Source organism: Thermobia domestica, chromosome 13, assembly GCF_964235325.1.
Source record: "Thermobia domestica chromosome 13, izTheDome1.hap1.1, whole genome shotgun sequence".
Lineage (NCBI taxonomy): Eukaryota > Metazoa > Arthropoda > Insecta > Zygentoma > Lepismatidae > Thermobia > Thermobia domestica.
The window spans coordinates 69862196-69881904 of record NC_137466.1 but is presented as its reverse complement, the minus strand read 5'-3'; the positions used below and the strand labels follow the sequence as shown (position 1 = coordinate 69881904).

General features: G+C 36.5%; 1 protein-coding gene across 3 annotated transcripts in view; it reads left to right on the top strand.

The window, feature by feature from the left end:
- The window catches only part of LOC145668218 (putative helicase mov-10-B.1), a 205182-nt gene that overhangs the window by 84065 nt on the left and 101408 nt on the right, over nt 1-19709 (top strand). For all 3 annotated transcript variants that reach the window (XM_081735871.1, XM_081735870.1, XM_081735869.1), the window contains exons 8-9: nt 8391-8550; nt 10261-10412. In XM_081735871.1, the coding sequence (XP_081591997.1) occupies nt 8391-8550; nt 10261-10412 (312 nt within the window). The remainder of the gene's footprint in view (nt 1-8390; nt 8551-10260; nt 10413-19709) is intronic.

Below are 19709 nucleotides of genomic sequence, written 5' to 3'. Positions count from 1 at the left end.
CAATACGTGTTCCTATTTGAAAATTAGAAGTTGGCCCCTGGGCCCCCTTGAAGGAGGGCCCTGGGAGTCACCACAACACCACCATGTGATGCGCCCTATGACATTTTCCTATCTCAGTTTTTGTTTCATCTTTTTATTCTCAGCCGTTTCGGATTTATAAGCACTGGATGTTTTATCTGAAACTCCCTGTATATATACAGGGTGGGCTATTTTAATCAATCCACGGAAATATCTGAAAAATGATAAAACATAGAAAAAATTTTTGAAGTACACGTTATATACTGCTAAGGGGGAAAATCAATTCCGCCAAAAGAACCCCTCCCCGCTCCCCGTAAATGGGGGTAACGGGGGGTAACTTTGAAATGTCAAATGGGAACATGGGTCGAGTAATACCTCGTTCGAAAGGTCTTGGAAAACTAAGTAACGCTGTACCAAAAGATGTTTAATATTGTGCACCAGTTTCAAAATGGCCGCCATGATATGGTTCGGAAACTCCAGTACCCGTAGTATGAAAACCATGGAAGATAAATGAATGGAACAAAATTGAAATACGTAAATATCATAGGGCATATCGAATGGTGTGATCCCAGTGGCCTCCCTGAAGGGGTCTTGGGGGCTAACTTCAAAATTTCAAATAGTAACATGATTCGAGTGGTACCTCGTTCAATAAATCTTGCAAAATCAAACATCTTGCAGGAGAAAACGATTGAGGTGAAATTGCAGTGTTCTCAAAAGGCCGCCGAAACATAGTATCCATGTCAGAAAAAGGTTTAGTACCCGTAGTATGAAAGCGATTGCAGATAAATCAACAGAAGAAAAACTGGAGTAGCTAACTGACGTAAGGCACATCGAGAGGTGTTGTCAGGGTGACTCCAACGGCCAACTGAAAGGTATCCGGGGCCAACTTGAAGCGAGTAACATAACGTTACTTAGACAAATTAATATCAAACAGCTTCTGTAAGAATATTTTCGACGTGAGACACCGTTTTCAAAATGATCGCCAAGACATGGTGACTGTGTCTAAGAAAACGTCTAGTGCCCATAGTATGAATACGGTTAGACATAAATGAAAATAACGAAAATTAAATAGTAAACCCACGGAGGCGTTCCAAGGCTCCAGAATAATACAACAGAGATAAAAATATTAGAGTAAATTTGCCATAATGTATAGAGAGAAATCCAAGTCTGCGCTCTGTATGTGAGTGGGTTGGAAAGTAACAGTGAAAGTTCAAATGAGAACTCTACTTTAATTCGCAAACTAAGGATACCTTACAAATAGGTATGGTGTGGTTGAAACATTTGTTTGTAAAGATGACGCTGTAGTGACTAAAAAAAAGGTGAAATTTTATTTGAATGGTAACGCATATCTGTGTGGCTGAGTATGATTTGATGCGAAAATAGAAGGAACGTTATACGAAAGAAGTTGTCGAATAATGCAGTTGCTGGAACTTAATAGTGTTGTAAAAAAACTTTTTTTTCTGTGAAGTTTTTTTTTCAATAAAAAACAGTTTTTTCATGTTTTTTTTCAAATGTCTGTTTTTTTTTCTGGCAACTATTATTTATTGATTTATGTTGCAGATTATTGAAATAATCAACAGAACTTGAGTCGAAGCCCTCGTAACTTACAAATCGTTTGTTTCTTCGTACCTATACGAGCAAAATTGTGTGATTATTCCTTTCGGCCCCAGGTCATTTTTGGCGTTTTCCTACATTTCCACCTAGTGACTTATTGCTCAAAAATTATTCATTCGATTGATATGGTTAAGGCCTTGTTTTTTAGAAAATGGATGTGGCTATTTTGTGGTGTAAGTTGCATTGCAGTGTTGCCAGTGGGTGGGAAATTATTGAGGGAAATGTAGGGGTGAGAATTTACAAAAATTCCCTGACCGAATTTCAAAATTTTTTGTATCTAGCACCATTCCTGCTATATGGCTTCAAGTCACCTAAACAAATCTTTGGTGTGTTGACAAGATACAGTGAAATCCTGAAGTCGCTGGCTTCCGTTCAAAGAAGGAAAGAAAAAATTCTGTCATACACATGAAATGTTGACACTTTTTACGCCTCACAAGCAAAAATCAAATATGCAGGGGCTACAGCTTCTCTAATTATCTTATTGAAACATTTTATGGTGCGTTCTGTAAGGCAAAGAGGAAGCTTTCACGTAGTGGTACGTTTGTTTCAATGTAGCCAGTAATAGGGTAATAATAGAGGGGAAAAGGGAAATTTTCCGAATTTTTCCCATAATAGCGGGAATTAATTGTTTTGGGTGGAAACACTGCCATCAGACAGACGAAAACATCTGAAAATAAACCGTAGTACTCCAAGAATATATCCTACAAGTATCATGGCGATATATAACTAAGTAAGCATGCAATTTAAAAAAAATCTCATTCTACCTCAGAAATTCACCATTTTCTTATCATTTCCAGAACATAGTTTATTTGTACTTCCCCTATTATCCTATTGAAACTTTCTATAGTGCGTTGTGTAGAGCAAAGACGAGACTTCCAGATACTGGTACGTTTGGTCCGATATAGCCAACAAGAGGGAAATAATAGAGATAAAACATATGATTTTTCCAAAATTTCCCCCTAAAATCTGAAATTAAAATTTTATGTAGCTGGCAACACTCCTACCAGACAGACGCAAACTATCTTAAATTAAACATTGGTACACCACTAATGTATCTTACAAGTATTATGGCGTTATTTAGGAACAAAACTTCTAATTACCAAAAATATATTACGGTAAACAGAAAAGTAAGGAAAAACTAGAAAAATCAAGGGTTAGAACCTAAATACGAATTTTACGTGCGCCCCCTAATTATTCCATTGTAACGATCTGTACTTGCGTTTGTTAACTAAGGACAAATGTTCGATTGGCGTAAGTTGACTTGCACTCGGACTTATAGGTACGGATTTATAAACAAAAATTTCTAGTTTTTTGCCCAAATATAGGAGAATTTTAATTTCCCTAATTGGCAACACTGCGCGCAGGCCCGTCCAATTAATGTCAACAGTTAGGTATCCATCCGAGGTATCTACCTGGCAAGTCTTAAGGGTGTCTTTCTACAACGAAGGAAGCTATAGAGAAAAAAGAAGTAAAGGAAATTCGAAATTAGAAAATCTCGAAAATTTGACTGGGGTGAAATTTTAGAAGGAAATTCGACACCAGAAGAAAAAGAAATTAATATGATAAACTATGGTCCAACCATATTTGGCAAGAATAATATCCCGATATCCTAATTAGTGTCCACACAGGAGTGGATTAAAAAAGTGACACACCCGTATGTGCCACTTTGGCCTCCTGGGCCACCGAGTGTACATTTGATTGCATTTTTTTTTTTGACTACTAACTCGTGTTGTTGTTGTACTTATAGTCTCGACTAATAATAATATCGTTGTAAACAATAACTTTATAAGGAAAATTTTCTCTCCTTTTTACATCTTAGTTCCAACACTGTTGGTGAGAAATGCAGGGTGTTTCAAAATAAATTTTGGGGTCTTAAGTCTTCGTAGTACTTATTACATTTTACGTACAATTATAAGCAATGCATTAAGTAAAAGAGCACCTCAAACAGTCTTTGCTACAAGTATTCAATGTGAGATTCATTCGTCACACGGCACACATCTAGAAAGGCCCATAAACTTTCCGCCATATGGCACAAAACACATTGGGCCTTATGCAAAGTCGTTTTGACGCGTTATTAGTGCCATACTAAAGAGTTCTACTAACATATGTTTCCTGCAGTAGTCAAGCCTTTAGTATGACGCTAATCATACGTCAAAACGACTCTGCATAAGGCCCATTCAATTTAGGGGAGTCTCGTTCCAACTGTACCATCTTCTGAGGATTTGCTGACGGCCAGATGCAAACATTATGAGTGTTCACATTAGCTCTTAGGTGAAAGGTCAATTTATCACTAAAGACGACACGATCCAGAAAATCTTCATTGTTTGCAGGAATATTTCACTTGTGAAATTGGCACGTAAACCGTAGTCTGTAGGCTTTAGACCTGTAGCAACTGCAAACGATAAAGACGTAGTTGCAAGCGTCTCCTTAATATTCTTCACACAGACGGTTGCACTGTACAGATTCAGTCTTTATTAAAACACAAAAAGCTTTCTGCTCTCTAGTCTCCATCTTTGCTACTTGTTCTTTCTAACGGCAGACAGAAGAAACAATGCATGTACATGCGTGCGTACAAAACAGAGTTGCTCTTTCATTTGATATAATATTTATAATTGTAAGTTAATTGTAATAGATACTACAAAGTTTCAAAACCCTAATATTAATTTTGAAACAACCTGCATTACTTCAAATTGAGTCATCCTATATTCATGTCTTTTATATACATATCATCAGGGCCGGTCCTAGTCAATTTGTCGCCTCGTGCAATGGCATAATTTGCCTCCTCCCCCTTTCTCCAGAAAGAACAAATCTTAAAAGTCATGATTTTAAGTATGCTACTCCAGCATGAACAACGAAGGGAAGGGTAAGTGCAGTCGCACTCAGAAAGGCTTAAATACTTACCAAAAATGCAATCCCGTTGTGTCTTCTTTTCTTTAAATATTAATCTATTATGTTAGTGAAAGATAAAGCAAACGTAGTATGCTTTGAATACTACATTTATGAATGTAGTATTCAAATAGAAGGCCAGCTTAGTAAATGTAACTACCATCATCGTGAAGTCTATTTCCAACAAGAAATATTTAATTTAAATAATATACTTATGACAGATTTTGCCGGACCATCCAAGCTTGCCGCTCCACGCAAATGCACGTGTTGCATATATGGTAGAGCCGGCTCCGCATATCATATATATCTAGTGGACAAATTATTTATATATTGCATTTAGAAAAATACTATTAGGCAAATTACTGTTAGTTTTTACCTTTAGACAAGTTATTGGAATTGTATACTGTTCGTGACATTATTTTCGTACTTATTAAAGGCCTGCTTTCACGAAAGAACAACATTTCGTTTCTACTTTTATTTCTTAGTTGATATTGATGACAACTGCTGAAACCCGAATTGTTAATAGGTATGGTATTCATGTAAATTGTAAAATATTTGTAGCGTATCAGTATCTAGCGTTTAATTTATGTTGCATTTTACGGTGATTACACCTACATAAAAATATTTCATATTTAAATAGACGTAAGATGCATTACAAATGACTATTTGAAAAAAAACAAACTAAATTTAGAAAAAAACGAGAGGCAATGTTTTTTTTTTCTAAAAAAACGTAAATTTCTGAAAAAATACGAACAGTTTTTTTTTCCTGTTTACAACACTAGAACTTACAAACGTGTGAATTTGCTAATCTCCGTCGCCACAGAAACTTTTATACAATGATTGCTGGTTATTCAGAAAGCATTTCGGGGATATACGTACACACCGTTTCGTTCCTCAAGTTCACAATATGACATGAGTGCTAATAGTTAATCAAAATGGAACTGTGGCCATCCGCATTAACTCAGTGCACCAATTCTCTACCCATGAAGTCTGCCTTCCAAACAGCATTGGGTAGGTTAAGAGTACGCCCGAACCGTTGTCCAGTCGGATATTGAAATTTTGAAGTTAGCCCCCAAGACCCCTTCAGGGAGGCCACTGGGATCACACCATTCGATATGCCCTATGATATTTACGTATTTCAATTTTGGTCCATTCATTTATCTTCCATGGTTTTCATACTACGGGTACTGGAGTTTCCGAACCATATCATGGCGGCCATTTTGAAACTGGTGCACAATATTAAACATCTTTTGGTACAGCGTTACTTAGTTTTCCAAGACCTTTCGAACGAGGTATTACTCGACCCATGTTCCCATTTGACATTTCAAAGTTACCCCCCGTTACCCCCATTTAGGGGGGAGGGGTACTTTTGGCGGAATTGGTTTTCCCCCTTAGCAATATATAACGTGTACTTCAAACAGTTCTTCTATGTTTTATCATTTTTCAGATATTTCCGTGGATTGATTAAAATGGTCCACCCTGTATATATATATATATATATATTATATAATATACAGTGAAACCTCTACTAACGGACACCTCTATAAAGCGGACACCTCCCTTAACGGACATATTTTGTAATCCCCAAACACTGGAATAGGAAAAAACATATTGGCAAACCTCTCTAAAGCGGACACTCTCTAGTACGGACACGGACAGTCTTTTCTGTCTTTTATAGGTATCATTTACCTCCGTATTACAGACCCTTTCTCTAGAAATAAGTTGAAAGGTGTAGTAAAAATACATTTTTAGTAATTCATACATGTGTCACCAAGGAAGCATTGTGACATTTTACCCCCTCAACTGTCTGCTCAGCAATCCAGACGAAGCGTCTCTGTTTAACAACTCTCTTATGTCCTTTGCTTGCATCCCACTCCCACCCAAGCTGTTTTAGACACAAAAGTGATTGACAGTTGCCCTCGTTAGGGATGACACGTTATGCTACTGTCCCGTTGGAGTCTTTTACCAACCAGAAGACAAATTTAGTACTTTTTCCCTCAGGTATGTATATTGTCTCAAAAAGGACACTTCAGGACTGCAATTACCCCACAAATTAAAGCGCCATACTGAAAACGAAGGAAGTACTGATAAGTGTAAAGTGCAGAGAACTATAACATGTTATTTCCATGTTGTGCCTCGAACATAGAGTATTGGATGACAGAGGATAATGCATGTAATATTCGTAAATACGTGATTTATGCAAAAATACTTTTTTCTAATTGTATATTACCTTGCTCAGTAATTTACATAACAAAATACTGAAACCTCTTGAAGGCGGACACCTCTCTATAGCGGACAATTTTTGATTCCCCACGGCTGTCCGCTTTAGAGAGGTTTCACTGTATATATATATATATATATATATATATATATATATATATATATATATATTAGAGAGAGAGAGAGAGATTTGTCTAAGTTGACGTAGTCTAATTTGTGCATAGGGTGAAAAAAAATGCGAAGAGAAGTGGACTGGAACATTCAAGTGTTTAAAGCATGTGCAAATAGTAATATGAAAATAAAATTAAATATTTAAGTCCCACGGTTATGCCGGCTAGGCTAAAGGAGATGGTAATGATGAGAAATAAATGAAATGGTGGAATGAAGAAAGTGGGAGGAAACGGGAGAGCCCCGAAAACACCACGCACATGGTGTTTGTCCACCTCAAAGCTCACTTGGCGCGAGCTGGGATCGAACCAAGGACCTCATACTTCAGAGGAGAACGCTCTACCATTGAGCCACCGCGGCCCCAAAATAGTAATATGTTAGATTGTTTTTATATTGGTGTTGCTAAGTCGAGAGTTAGTGTGTGTAATGGCCACAAATATTCCATTAACTTATTGCTGATTTTTGTTTTCTCTGTGCGGGGGAAGGGGGGAGTTAAGTTAAATAGAATGTAAAAATATATGTGAAGGCGAAGCTCTTCGTAACTATCTGGCTGTCGAAATCATACTAGTAATCTTATAATTCGATTAGAATTCTTAGGGTACACAATCGATTAATCTGCTTGCTTGTTCGATCAGTTACGGTTCCCGTATTCCAGAGTTTCAGGTCTTAAGCTTCAAATTTTCTCTTTTCTTCAATTTTCTTAACATCGATAATATTTATCAACAATATTGATCGAAAATATCTTCGAGAATAATTCCTCATTGTAGCTACTGTGTTAGATGGCTGTCGTAAAACGAGCTGTGTCCCTCCAACATATTTTCTTAACTTTGAGTTTTGTCTGTAGGTCTGCCGTCATAACATTTTAACTGGATTGCTTTCATTCATTTTTATGTTAGGTATTTCAATTATTTGTTCTTTTTGTAATATGAATATATGTACGTTTTCATCTAAAATTGCTTCAGCCAGTTTAAATGTATATTCGTTTTGCTTATACTTTTATGGTGCTGAAACGTGCGTATTCCATTGGTTCTGCACTTCTCTGTATAGTTGAAGTTGGCCATCTCATACGATAGCTTGTTAATTGAGGTCTTGTAATCTTGAATGTTTTTTCAGTTCAATTTGATAATTTCGAACGAAAGATCAGCAATTGAGCTAGCATTATCTTCGACGTAGAATACTCGTGTGTTCGAAGAATTTCTTTCGTGCCATGTCCCGTAATTGAATGGTTATTGTACTTTCTGTGATTGTAGATTCGATCTTTGGTCTAGGTGTGAACTCTCTCTGTACTAAATAACTGTACTTTTAGTGCTTTTAGATTTCATCAAGGTTCTCGCTTATTTTAGACCCGATATATACATATGTTTGTTTCATATATGCTCATGTCTGCTCATGGTTAAATTGCAGTTTTCTTTCTTACGCTTTCTAATAATAATAATAATAATAATAATAATAATAATAATAATAATAATAAAACATCCTTTCAGCGCCCTGTACACAGGAGAACTTACACAGACTACCTACAAGGAATGGTTCCATTATTTACTATATATTGAAGAATATGATGAAGCAATCAAGATGGAGAGTTACAACATGAAAGGAATTGTCTTTGAGAAGATCGAAGATAGTCCTCTGTTCAGATTGGCGGTAACGTATGATAGAATTTATTAATGTTTTGTGTTCGATGATTGTTTTATTATGATCTTTGTAGTCATATGTTAATTTAATACAAAATTTTAGTTACCTTTCACAATCTTACGAGGGATGATCGAAGAAAAAGGTTACAAAGCATACAATTTTGTTATTCACTGTAACTGAACGAAAATTTATTTGTAGATTAATAACATGTCTGTCTTGGTGCAGGATTGAAGACTTCGGATTCTGATCATGTATACCTGAGAAGCAAACGTTAACAATGTGATGACTCGTATTTGGTCAAGAGTAGAATTGAGATCATTGGTGCAGTTCCTGTGGGCCAAGAACACTACGTAGAGGTGTATGGGGGAGGACTGAATTTCAAAGCAACATGTAGGGAAGTGGTATCGTGCCTTTAAAGAAAGACAGATCAATATTGTTAATGACAGTCCTGGACACAGCGGTGTACCCAGTTCTTCGACCACTGACGTTAGCTTGGAACGACTAGAGCTCCCCTTCTACAGCCCTGACCTAGACCCAGTGATTTTAATCTTTTTCCTGTTCTAAAGCAAAAAAATGACTGTCCATCATTATCTGGCGTGTGATTGTCAAAACTGCTGCCTCACGATGACTACGTGAACTTAACGCGGATTTCTATACAAATTGTATAGAAAACTTTATCTGTTGTGATAAGCGGTTGAACAAAAACTGTGATTACATCGAGGACTGTTGTTGAGTGCCCTCTACCGTTAGGTGTGTTGATCTTCCAGCTATGTCTCACACATAAGCCATAATAGGCTTCTTTTTTTTTTTTTTTCGATCACTTTTCGTACAAGAAAATCAAATTTACTTTCGAAACTATGAAATTATAACATGTAATATTTTTAGGTTAGGTTACCTATATCGTCCCCGGAAAGCAGAAAGGTGCTAAGCGCCATTCTCCTTGACTTCCAACTAAGTGCATATTCTGACTTCTCATTTCTTGTTTAATGTTGGCAGATAGGAGACAAGTGGCAGAAGGCAATATGAAAGGTCTGCAGTGGAAACTGAATTCTGTAGAAGAATGAAAGAATCGGAGAAATTTGGCGTTTAGTACCTCTCTGCTCTCTGGGGGCGATATCAGGTGTTTCAAGTGTCTTTCATAATTTTCAATGCACAAGCTAAATCTTTTAAGCATAAACAACATATTTCATCACTAGTGTTGTTAGCTAATAACACGTTCGTCATCACAACAGCACCATATATCGTCTACATCAGTGATCGCCAGACTTACGAAGCTTCTAAGCTATCATACCGTTTCTAAATCCTACTGTGAGCAACCAACCAAGAGAACTAACAACTTTTTTTTTTTTTAAATCTTACTCAGTAGAGGAATCAAGGTTAGCCAACCGGGGCGTTAAGCGAGCTACTAGTAGCTCGCGATCGACGGTTTGGCGATCACTGGTCTACATCTATCAGCAACTGCTACTCTAGTTAACACGTGTTCTTTTAATATTGTGTGTGTAAAAGAGCATTCAACACTGATATAGTCTCTGTTTCCCATCACAGATCATATGAATTGGGTGAATTTCTAAAAATATTCTTTCTTGATACCGTTTCTTCTCATTGTCATTTTCCCAAATACCATTAATAATTTTTAATTTTCATTCATTGTTTTTCTTTAATTGTGAACATGGACAAGAGTAAACTTTTGGGTTATGCAATATGTTTGTTTTCTCTAAGGTCCCAGGCTTGGCAGAAAAGCGACCGTCTATATTGAAGAATGATTTCGTCTACGCTAGAGTAAGGTTTGGAGATAAAGTGGAACCAGTTGTCTATGAGGGTATTGTACACGATGTAAGAGATGAGACCGTTAGCCTTGGATTTTCAGATGAGTAAGTGGACTTTACGTTGAAATTGAAGTTACGTTTGGATTTTTAATTTTTTTAAAATATTTAACTTAATCAAGAATCATAAATTAAGTAGCATTTGAACAGTTTTACATTTTGTATTGACGAATATATGGCAAAGACATCTTAAAGCATTATAGGACATAGGCCTACTTGGGGAAAATAAGTTAAGGAAAGTATTAGTCAAAAAATTAAGGAATTACTCCCAAACTTATTGTTCATTAAAGTCAATTGTCTACTTGAGTGGTGCGTCGTGAAAACTTTAAAAAAAAATCTGATATTTCGTTGCGTTTGTTCCTGTCAATATCTACGAGTAGGTTATTACTCTGTGATTATTTCTTTAGGTGCTACTTCCATATTCTTTTCCTTCTGATGTGCGCGAAAAAGATACGATTAGGTATCAGGAAGTGTCTAGATGTGCAATCACCTAGAAGGTGACCAACTGCGAATCCCCTCGGATATGCATTTTACAGTTAGGTCCTTGTACGTTAACTATGCAAATTTTTGACTCGTTAGATTTTTTTAAAAGGTAAATCACTGAAGGTGCGGGATTGACAAACCTGAGGCACAGAACATCATTAAATTCCTTCATCTTCAGGGAAATCAGCAAAGCAGATCCACGAAGAGATGAAAGCTCATCCTAAGAGATGGTATCCAAACGAAAGCGGTGATTCCAAACTGAACACATGACCACCGCGAACGCCTTTAGATCTGGAAGACCATCTTTCACTGATGATCGTGTTGACGGAGAAAGTTGAGAAGCTCGTAATGGAAGATAGAAGGATAAACATTGAAAATGTTGTGTGTGTGTGTGTGTGTGCAGTGGGTATGAGTTATGGATCTGCCTGGAATATCTTCACAAACAGCTGAATCTTGAGAAAGTGTCAGCAGGGTGGGTGCCATGACTGCTCACATCTTTTCAGAAAAGAAATCGCGAGGACGCTGCAAGAGAAGTGTGTCATCGCTGTGAGGTGGATGAAGAGAACTTTTTCGGCAGACTAGTGACAATGGACGAAAGTTGGGTTTATTTTTGACCCAGAAACAAAGGAAACACCCCTCCTCACCACCCCTAGAAAGGCACGAACACAGAAGTCTGTCGCCAAGGTGGTGCTTTCGGTTTTTTGGGACTGTGAAGGGATCATCATGACAGATACCTACCAAGAGGCGGACTATTACTAGCACCTACTATTTCCATCTCCTGACTAAGTTATGAGAGGAACTGAAGAAGAAACGTCGTGGACTGGTCATAAAAAGGGTGTTGCTGTTGGCAGTCAATGCACCAGGTTATTCCGCCAACGCAACCATGATGAAAGCAGTGGAATTAGGATATAAAATATTGCCCAAACCCCCATACTCATCGGACCTAGCCCCAATTGACTGCTCTTCCCAGAAATGAAGCGTCCACTCAGAGGACGCCATGTTGACAGTAGGGATGACGTCATTTCTGGGGTTGAACTGTGGCTTTAAAGCTAAACTGCTGACTTCTACAAAATGGGCTTAAGGAAAGTGAAGAACCTGTGGCCAAAATGTGTCGTTAGGCATAGTAACTACATAGAGAAGGCTTAATACCATCATGGTGTCAATTCTCCAGAGTGGATTTCTTCTAGGTGATTGCACGAACTTTTTGTTACCTTCTCGTACCTTCGTCACTTAGTCAAAATTAACAGCTTTGTAAGCCTTCCGTTTCTGAAATGGGGAAGCTTAACTAGACAACACTAGACACTGTGTAACACGACCGATTATTGATCGCCCGTTTTACATTTTTTTAAATTTTTTTTTTTACTTTTAGTGGTACCGTAAATTTTATTTTTTTTTTTCTTCTTTCCGTTTAGATAGCGACTGTTTCTTGTTAGGTTCTCCGCAAATTATGCGTGCGAATCGGATCAGAGGCGAAAATACGAAACATTTTCGAAGGTATCTTGGGGACTGCGCGCGAGAGTAGTGTTAGACCGACGCTATGATTTCTAACAGGACGGAGGAAGAAATATCATCAACGCTATTCCATCGGCGTAAAGAAAACTGAAACAATGCCAAAATCTAGTGATTCTTGTGACTTCAATAATGCAATTTCAAAGATTATATCGTGCACCTATTGAGGTAAGATTCTGGTAATCAATTTGAGCCAAGCACTGGAGATTGTTTAATGAAGAAAACTGGTCTGTTGGACACACCATGTTGGGCTATGCTTTGTGGAATTTAGAAGTACAATGATTCGCCTTAAGAAATAGGAAAAATTGATATTGAGGATTCCTTCCCTGTGATAAAAGTTAAAAGGTTCGGGCTACAAATTAACATAATAGAAATTATAGGGGCTTGGCTTGTAAAGGTATATTTATCTGTGAGAGTGTTATGTCATGTTAAGAGTGTAAAATGCCTGGGAAAATGTTATACAATTTTAACATGGGTTTCTAATTCGGTGTGCTCCCTCCCTTAAGCATTTCAAAGGGCTCCCCGCGATGTAGTCGTTAATCTTGTCTATTATCACCAGTCTTCACATTATTTGATCAGAATGAAGGGTGTAACATAATCTTTTTTTTCCTTCCTGGAGCACATTGTTCGAAGTGAGTAACATGATGTTTTGATCAGAGGTTGGCAGTGGTTATTGTTTTGAATAGGTGTTATAGTATTGGTTTTCTTATACATATCAGGACATACGTGTGTGTATTTTCAACTAGTGAGCTTGCATTCTCTCACGTGCCAAAGCAAATGTGTTATTTTGTTTATGAGTGTTCCAATTATAAATTTTCGCCTTAGATTTGGTTAGTAACATAAAGTTAATAAAATCGAAATAGCAAAGAATACGAATACGTAATATTTCGGATTGTTTGGACAAACAAATTACAGTAGTCCCTTTCTTAAACGTCCTACGGTTAGTGCACTTCCGTTCACCGTCCTAGTAAATATAGTGTCGAAGAAATTGAAGATGGTAATTCTGTTGTTTTTCCTCTTTTTCAATAAAGTAGTTACCTAAATTTGGAGAGATTCTGTTTAGGCATAGGCCTGACGACCTATTTAAGACGGAAACTTGATTCCGTTATAACTGTAGTGCACTGTATAAATCATGACTGGAAATTTTCACTTATATTTTTTTTATTAGCTAACATTATATCTTTGTGTATGTATTATGCAAAGTTTATAGACCTATGGAACTAAGTATCTCCCATAAACATTACTTCATTGCATAGAAGGCGAGGGAAGTAGATAATATCTCGGGATCATATTTTTTTTCCTAATATAAAATTTATGGTAATTCTATAGTAGTTTCGATCGTGTTCTGGGTTTACTTATTTACGAATTTAACATTTCCCTTTATTTTTTCTCTCTTTACCTAGGATGCAACTACACTAGATTTAAAAGGTCTATATTTCTTTTATAAGAAGACTTTGATTTATATAAATACCGATACATCATACGTTCACTCATTCATTTATTTATAGTCTCATATTTACTTATAACAATATTAGCTATTTTTTGTGCAAAAGTTAAGTTTATTCTAGTTACATCGTACATGTGAAGGTGCGAGTTTCTTCCTTAGTCGTCGTCGTCATATCGTGTCAACGTACTACTCTCTAGTTTTTTTTTTTAACGCGCTTATATCTTCCTGTCAGTCCTAACACCCATTACTGCCTGTGGTTTGTCTTTAATATATCCAGAGTGCAAGTAGAGTGGATTGCCTGTTTTAATCTCCTTCGAGGCTTTGATAACTGGTTTATGCGTACGAGATGAGCTCCGGAAATGAATATAGTTATAAGATATTGTCTGAGTCTAGTACATAAACATTATCACACTCATCAAAACATCACACACTACACAAACGCACACATACCGCATCATATGTATATCACACTAACATCTAAAGTTAATCCTCATTCGATACATACATACATACACTTTAATACAATTATATAAACGTTAAACAAGAATTACATAGGATTACACACATTACATGGATATTTTTTTTTTCTTTCCACGAATATTCACCTTTAGCAAAGAAAACGTATTTATATATGGTGCCTTCCATCTCAATTCAGGCAGAGCATGTACCATCACCATCTCAGATATTGTTGAAACTTTTTTTTATAGCAACTAGACATGTTTTTAAGAGACCCATATTTTTTTGTTTTGTCGAAAAAAATTTTCCCGCCAAGTAATGGGCCATCAAAGACGGGGAGTACAATTTATGAATTGTAAAAGACATGGAAAATGGTCAACTTCGGAGCCCCACCATTCAGCTATGGAGACAGGTAGAGTTATAATTCTTGTTGTGGTATGTACATAGGGATATAAATAAACGATATTTTATTATAGTTCGGTTTGCGCATGCGTGCCTTTTTGTACATAAATTAACAAATGAACGTTAATTTATCTGAAAAGTCGAAGTTTGCGAATTTTTTTCGAGCACTTCCGGTTCGAATTTTAAAATTCTGTTTTCACGGTTGGTAAGACCTAGTTACCCGCTTTCCGAAAAAAATTTTGTATCGCTTCTGTGTGCAACCGTTTTGTCACAAAAAATTCGAGAAATTGTAAAATTCTCAAAAATTGCCATTTTTGGGCGCCATTTTCTCGAAAACACCATCTTTTAAAATTCTGAAATTTTGTCAGATGGTTCAACTTTACCTGAATAATAAACACACCAAATACTATTCTCGACCAATGCTTCATGAATTAACTACAGCCTTTTGAAGTTAGCGAAGTTTCGTTAACTTTGATATCACAGTTAGCAACACTGGAAACAATAAAAATGCAATGATTTGATGATGTTTGTGGTTCACATTCATTAAATGAAGAATAAAAGGTTTTCCTGACTGGTTTTTTTTTAGTATTTTGATCTAAAAAGCTCTCTGGAATAGTAAAATGAGCTTCTCCCTTACTCGTTCCTTTTCTTAAACCGAAGTAACCTGAAATGGAAATTACGATTACGAAACACACAAATTTTAAGTTTACTTAAAATGGCCATCCAATAAATTCTGATGACCTATAAAAAGCCTGAACTATTACCTCAGTGATGACTTGGAATGATCCAGACAAAGTCTCAAGTAAGTGCGATGTCATTACAGTGATCGAAAAGGACAAAAGTTAAAAAAAAAAATCGAAACAATTTCTCACGCGTTCCATCAAAGAAATTTACGGACTTTCTTTTAAACAGAACAATCTCAGCATAAGAATGGGTCACTCGAAATTTTATAGTATTCGACTAAAGTGGGTTAGTCCGCAACCTGCTAGGGAAGTATGTGTGTGTGTATTGTGCAAATTTTAAGTTATCTGCTACGGCGTTGCAACAAATCAAAGGTGCAACCTGTATTGAAGCTGTCATGAGTGACCTATTTCCTTTAGTAGTATGATCCGCTGGAAATGACAGCTGTCTTCTTCAAGAATGTAGTGTATGTCCTGGAATGAAAGGAATAAGTGTGGAGTCTTTGATCCTGCTGAAAGTGAAAGTGTTACGTACACCATATGGGAAAACAATGATCTCGTTAAAAAAAAACTGTGCCACTTTCCGTTTTCGAATCGTACATTGCTGGTTTAACTGTAAGAATTGTAATTCATGACTACATCAAGAAAATCCAAAGGGAATTAATTGCTACCAAAAAGCATCGTATAAAATTTCAAGATACAAATTCTATTTTACTTCATGTGGACTTCGTTGAAAACTGGACTGTTATTCTGCAAAGTGAAATTCAGTTATATCACCGGAATATGGAACAACTGACAGTTTTGTTGTAATAAGCGACGACAAAACACACGATTCGGCTCATGTACTCATAGCCATAGACAAGATTCTAAAAATACTCGAAGAAAAGCGAAAATATAGGTTATAGAAAAAGGTTCGAATACGTGGAAATAAGTGTCTACAATTTCCCAAACAGTGTCAGTGATTTATGATGGTGCTGCATCCCACTTTAAAAATCGCTTTCAGATGCTCGAGATGCAGACAGGTCTGATAAAGCAGTGGTTTTGCAGTGAAACCGGCCATGCTAAGGTCTCTGCGACAGTATTGGGGGGGGGGGGGATTGTTGTAAAGAATGTGGCAACTCGGCATAACCTTAGGCAAAAACAGATACACAGTATTAAAACCGCAGAAGAATTCGTGAGTATAGTGCAAGTACAAACTCCGGGTATTACTCTTGTTTTGTTGCCTGGAACTGAATTCGACAACTTCCGGAAGAAAGGAAAAAAACAAGAATGGGAAAGTATGCGACCGGTAACTGGTATTCAACGAAGTCACCTTTGGCTTTCCGAAAATGGCGAAGTTTTTATGGCAGCAACGGGTCACCATAAACTAACTTCATGCTTCCCCCAAAATCGAGCTTCTGCAATTCAAAGTGTAGATTTAAGAAATCTGCAAAAAGGAACTTTTGTTACATACATATGCGCAAAGGCGCCGATTTCTCTGTAGATTGGGGGGGGGGATATTCAGATGCAGAAGGTATATATATGAGGATTTTAAGACAAATTGCATTCCAATTATGCGAAATATTGTATATTCATAAATACAATAGGGGGTCCACATCAGCTTTGGGGGCTCCGGTCCCCTCCAGGATCGGCGCCCTTGCATATACTTATGATAACCAGTGGTGCGTAGCAGAATTATGAATAAATCATGAATTACGCATAGTTGAAGTGCTGTTTATGCTTCCACATGGACTATCAGCAGGGTACAGGTTTCCAGAAAAGCATAAGAGAAGTGAAAATAAGTGTTTTGTGATTATCGACAATGTGCTACGCAGGGGCGGATCCAGGACGAACTTCTGGGGAGGGGGTGTAATACTGCTACTTAGAGCTACTTTTAAGAGCTCCAAACTCTGGAATGGGTTTTATTTATATATAAAATAAGAAAGTTTCTTCTGGGAGGGCGATCGACTCCTTGGATCCACCTCTGGACGAGTTGTGAGTGTACTACTGCTATTAGCGAAGAAGACACCAAGCAAGCAAATGATTGGTCCATGTGGAAAAAAAAATCGGTGAAATTTTGCTTCCGAAGACCATTTTAAGTAAGTGAACTTAAAATTTGTGTGTTTCGTAATCGTAATTCCCATCTCAAATTACTTCGGTTTTAAAAAAACGGAGAAGGGGGGAGGCTCATTTTACTATTTCAGAGCGTTTTTTTTTATCAAAATAATAAAAAACCAGAAAGGAAAACCTTTTATTCTTCATTTAATGAATGTGAACCACAAACATCATCAAATCATTGCATTTTTATTGTTTCCAGTGTTGCTAACTGTGATATCAAAGTTAACGAAACTTCGCTAACTTCAAAAGGCTGTAGTTAATTCATGAAGCATTGGTCGAGAATGGTATTTGGTGTGTTTATTATTCATGTAAAGTTGAACCATCTGACAAAATTTCAGAATTTTAAAAGATGGTGTTTTCGAGAAAATGGCGCCCAAAAATGGCAATTTTTGAGAATTTTACAATTTCTCGAATTTTTTGCGACAAAACGGTTGCACACAGAAGCGATACAAAATTTTTTTCGGAAAGCGGGTAACTAGGTCTTACCAACCGTGAAAACAGAATTTTAAAATTCGAACCGGAAGTGCTCGAAAAAAATTCGCAAACTTCGACTTTTCAGATAAATTAACGTTCATTTGTTAATTTATGTACAAAAAGGCACGCATGCGCAAACCGAACTATAATAAAATATCGTTTATTTATATCCCTATGTACATACCACAACAAGAATTATAACTCTACCTGTCTCCATAGCTGAATGGTGGGGCTCCGAAGTTGACCATTTTCCATGTCTTTTACAATTCATAAATTGTACTCCCCGTCTTTGATGGCCCATTACTTGGCGGGAAAATTTTTTTCGACAAAACAAAAAAATATGGGTCTCTTAAAAACATGTCTAGTTGCTATAAAAAAAGTTTCAACAATATCTGAGATGGTGATGGTACAATTTTATATTTTTTTGCCTGAGTTGAAATGGAAGGCACCATATATAGACGTATAAAGTGGTAAAAATTAAATCCTACACTTGATATTTAGACTTTAGGGACATTCGGATTTCGAGCATGGATGAAGGTTTACGTTATCTGTTATTTCGTGTTTATTTCGTGTTTACTGCCATTGAGCGGGTCGATACCTGCGTGGTAATGCTTTGTCACCTTTTCGGAAATAAATGGTATTCTAGTATTTTTTTTTTTTTTTTATTCCAAGCTACTTGACCATATCTAGTATATTAGTACTAGTCTGACGAATGGTTTTCTTTATTTGAGGAGTTATTCACATTTTCTTGTATTTTGTTTTTCTTAATTTCTTATTTTAGTTAGACGTTTTATAAACATGTTAGCTTTGCTATTTGCGGTCGGCGACATCTTTCAAGATAAGCCGATACTAAGAATGTCTTGTCGTCGTATCCCCCTCCTCTTTTTCTTTTATGTGAATTCAAATGTATTGCTGCCGCTAGAGGAGTTATACTGAAAATAGCTCATGGAGACTGAACCACGATTTGGAAATTTCTCTGTTTTAGAATTGTTCTTAGAGCTATATGATTTATTAGATATTAATGAAAGTAAGAGTATCCATATGGAAGATGTCCTGATGACGGCTGAAACGTGAGTTAAAATATTAGAGAAGATTTTTTTTTTTACCAGCAGTTTTGCTTAAAGAACTTCGAGATCCCGGCCTGCCTAGCAGGGTATAATTCCTTAAAACTTATTATCTTTTAATCCCCGTTTTGTTTTGTCCCTGCCCTAATTTTGTTTCGTCTTAATAAATTAATAACTTTCTTCCCATTAATTTGGAACTAAATTATATTAGTACGCGAACATAAAAATTATTAAAAGGAAGGATTTAAAATTAATTAACTTAATTTCTGAATATTCAGCCACTCATTTAAGAATAAAGATATATTCAGGTAATAGTCTGGCCAGAGAAATCGATTTTTTTTTTTATTTTATGATTGGAAAGAGTGTTTTATTATGCTTACAAATATGGTTACATGTCAGGTTGACTTTGTGGTTTGTGAAACTATATGTTCAATGGAGTATGATGTTTATTTCAGTAGAAAGCTGTATGTAATCGGTGTCAGATAGGGTCGGCCTGAGATCTTGTGTTTATGATAATTTATTAAATGTTGCATTTGTATGAAGATGGAAATTAGATTTCGAGAGCGCTTCATAAATGGCAGGTTCTTTAGAAACTCCATATGTTGATAGTCACGGATGATAAAACATAAATGCTAAGTAGTATTTCATACATTTATGAATACGAAGAAATAATTGTAAAATAATTATGCCTCCGTGGAGATGGGGTCTTTATAAGTATTTTTTTTATATTATC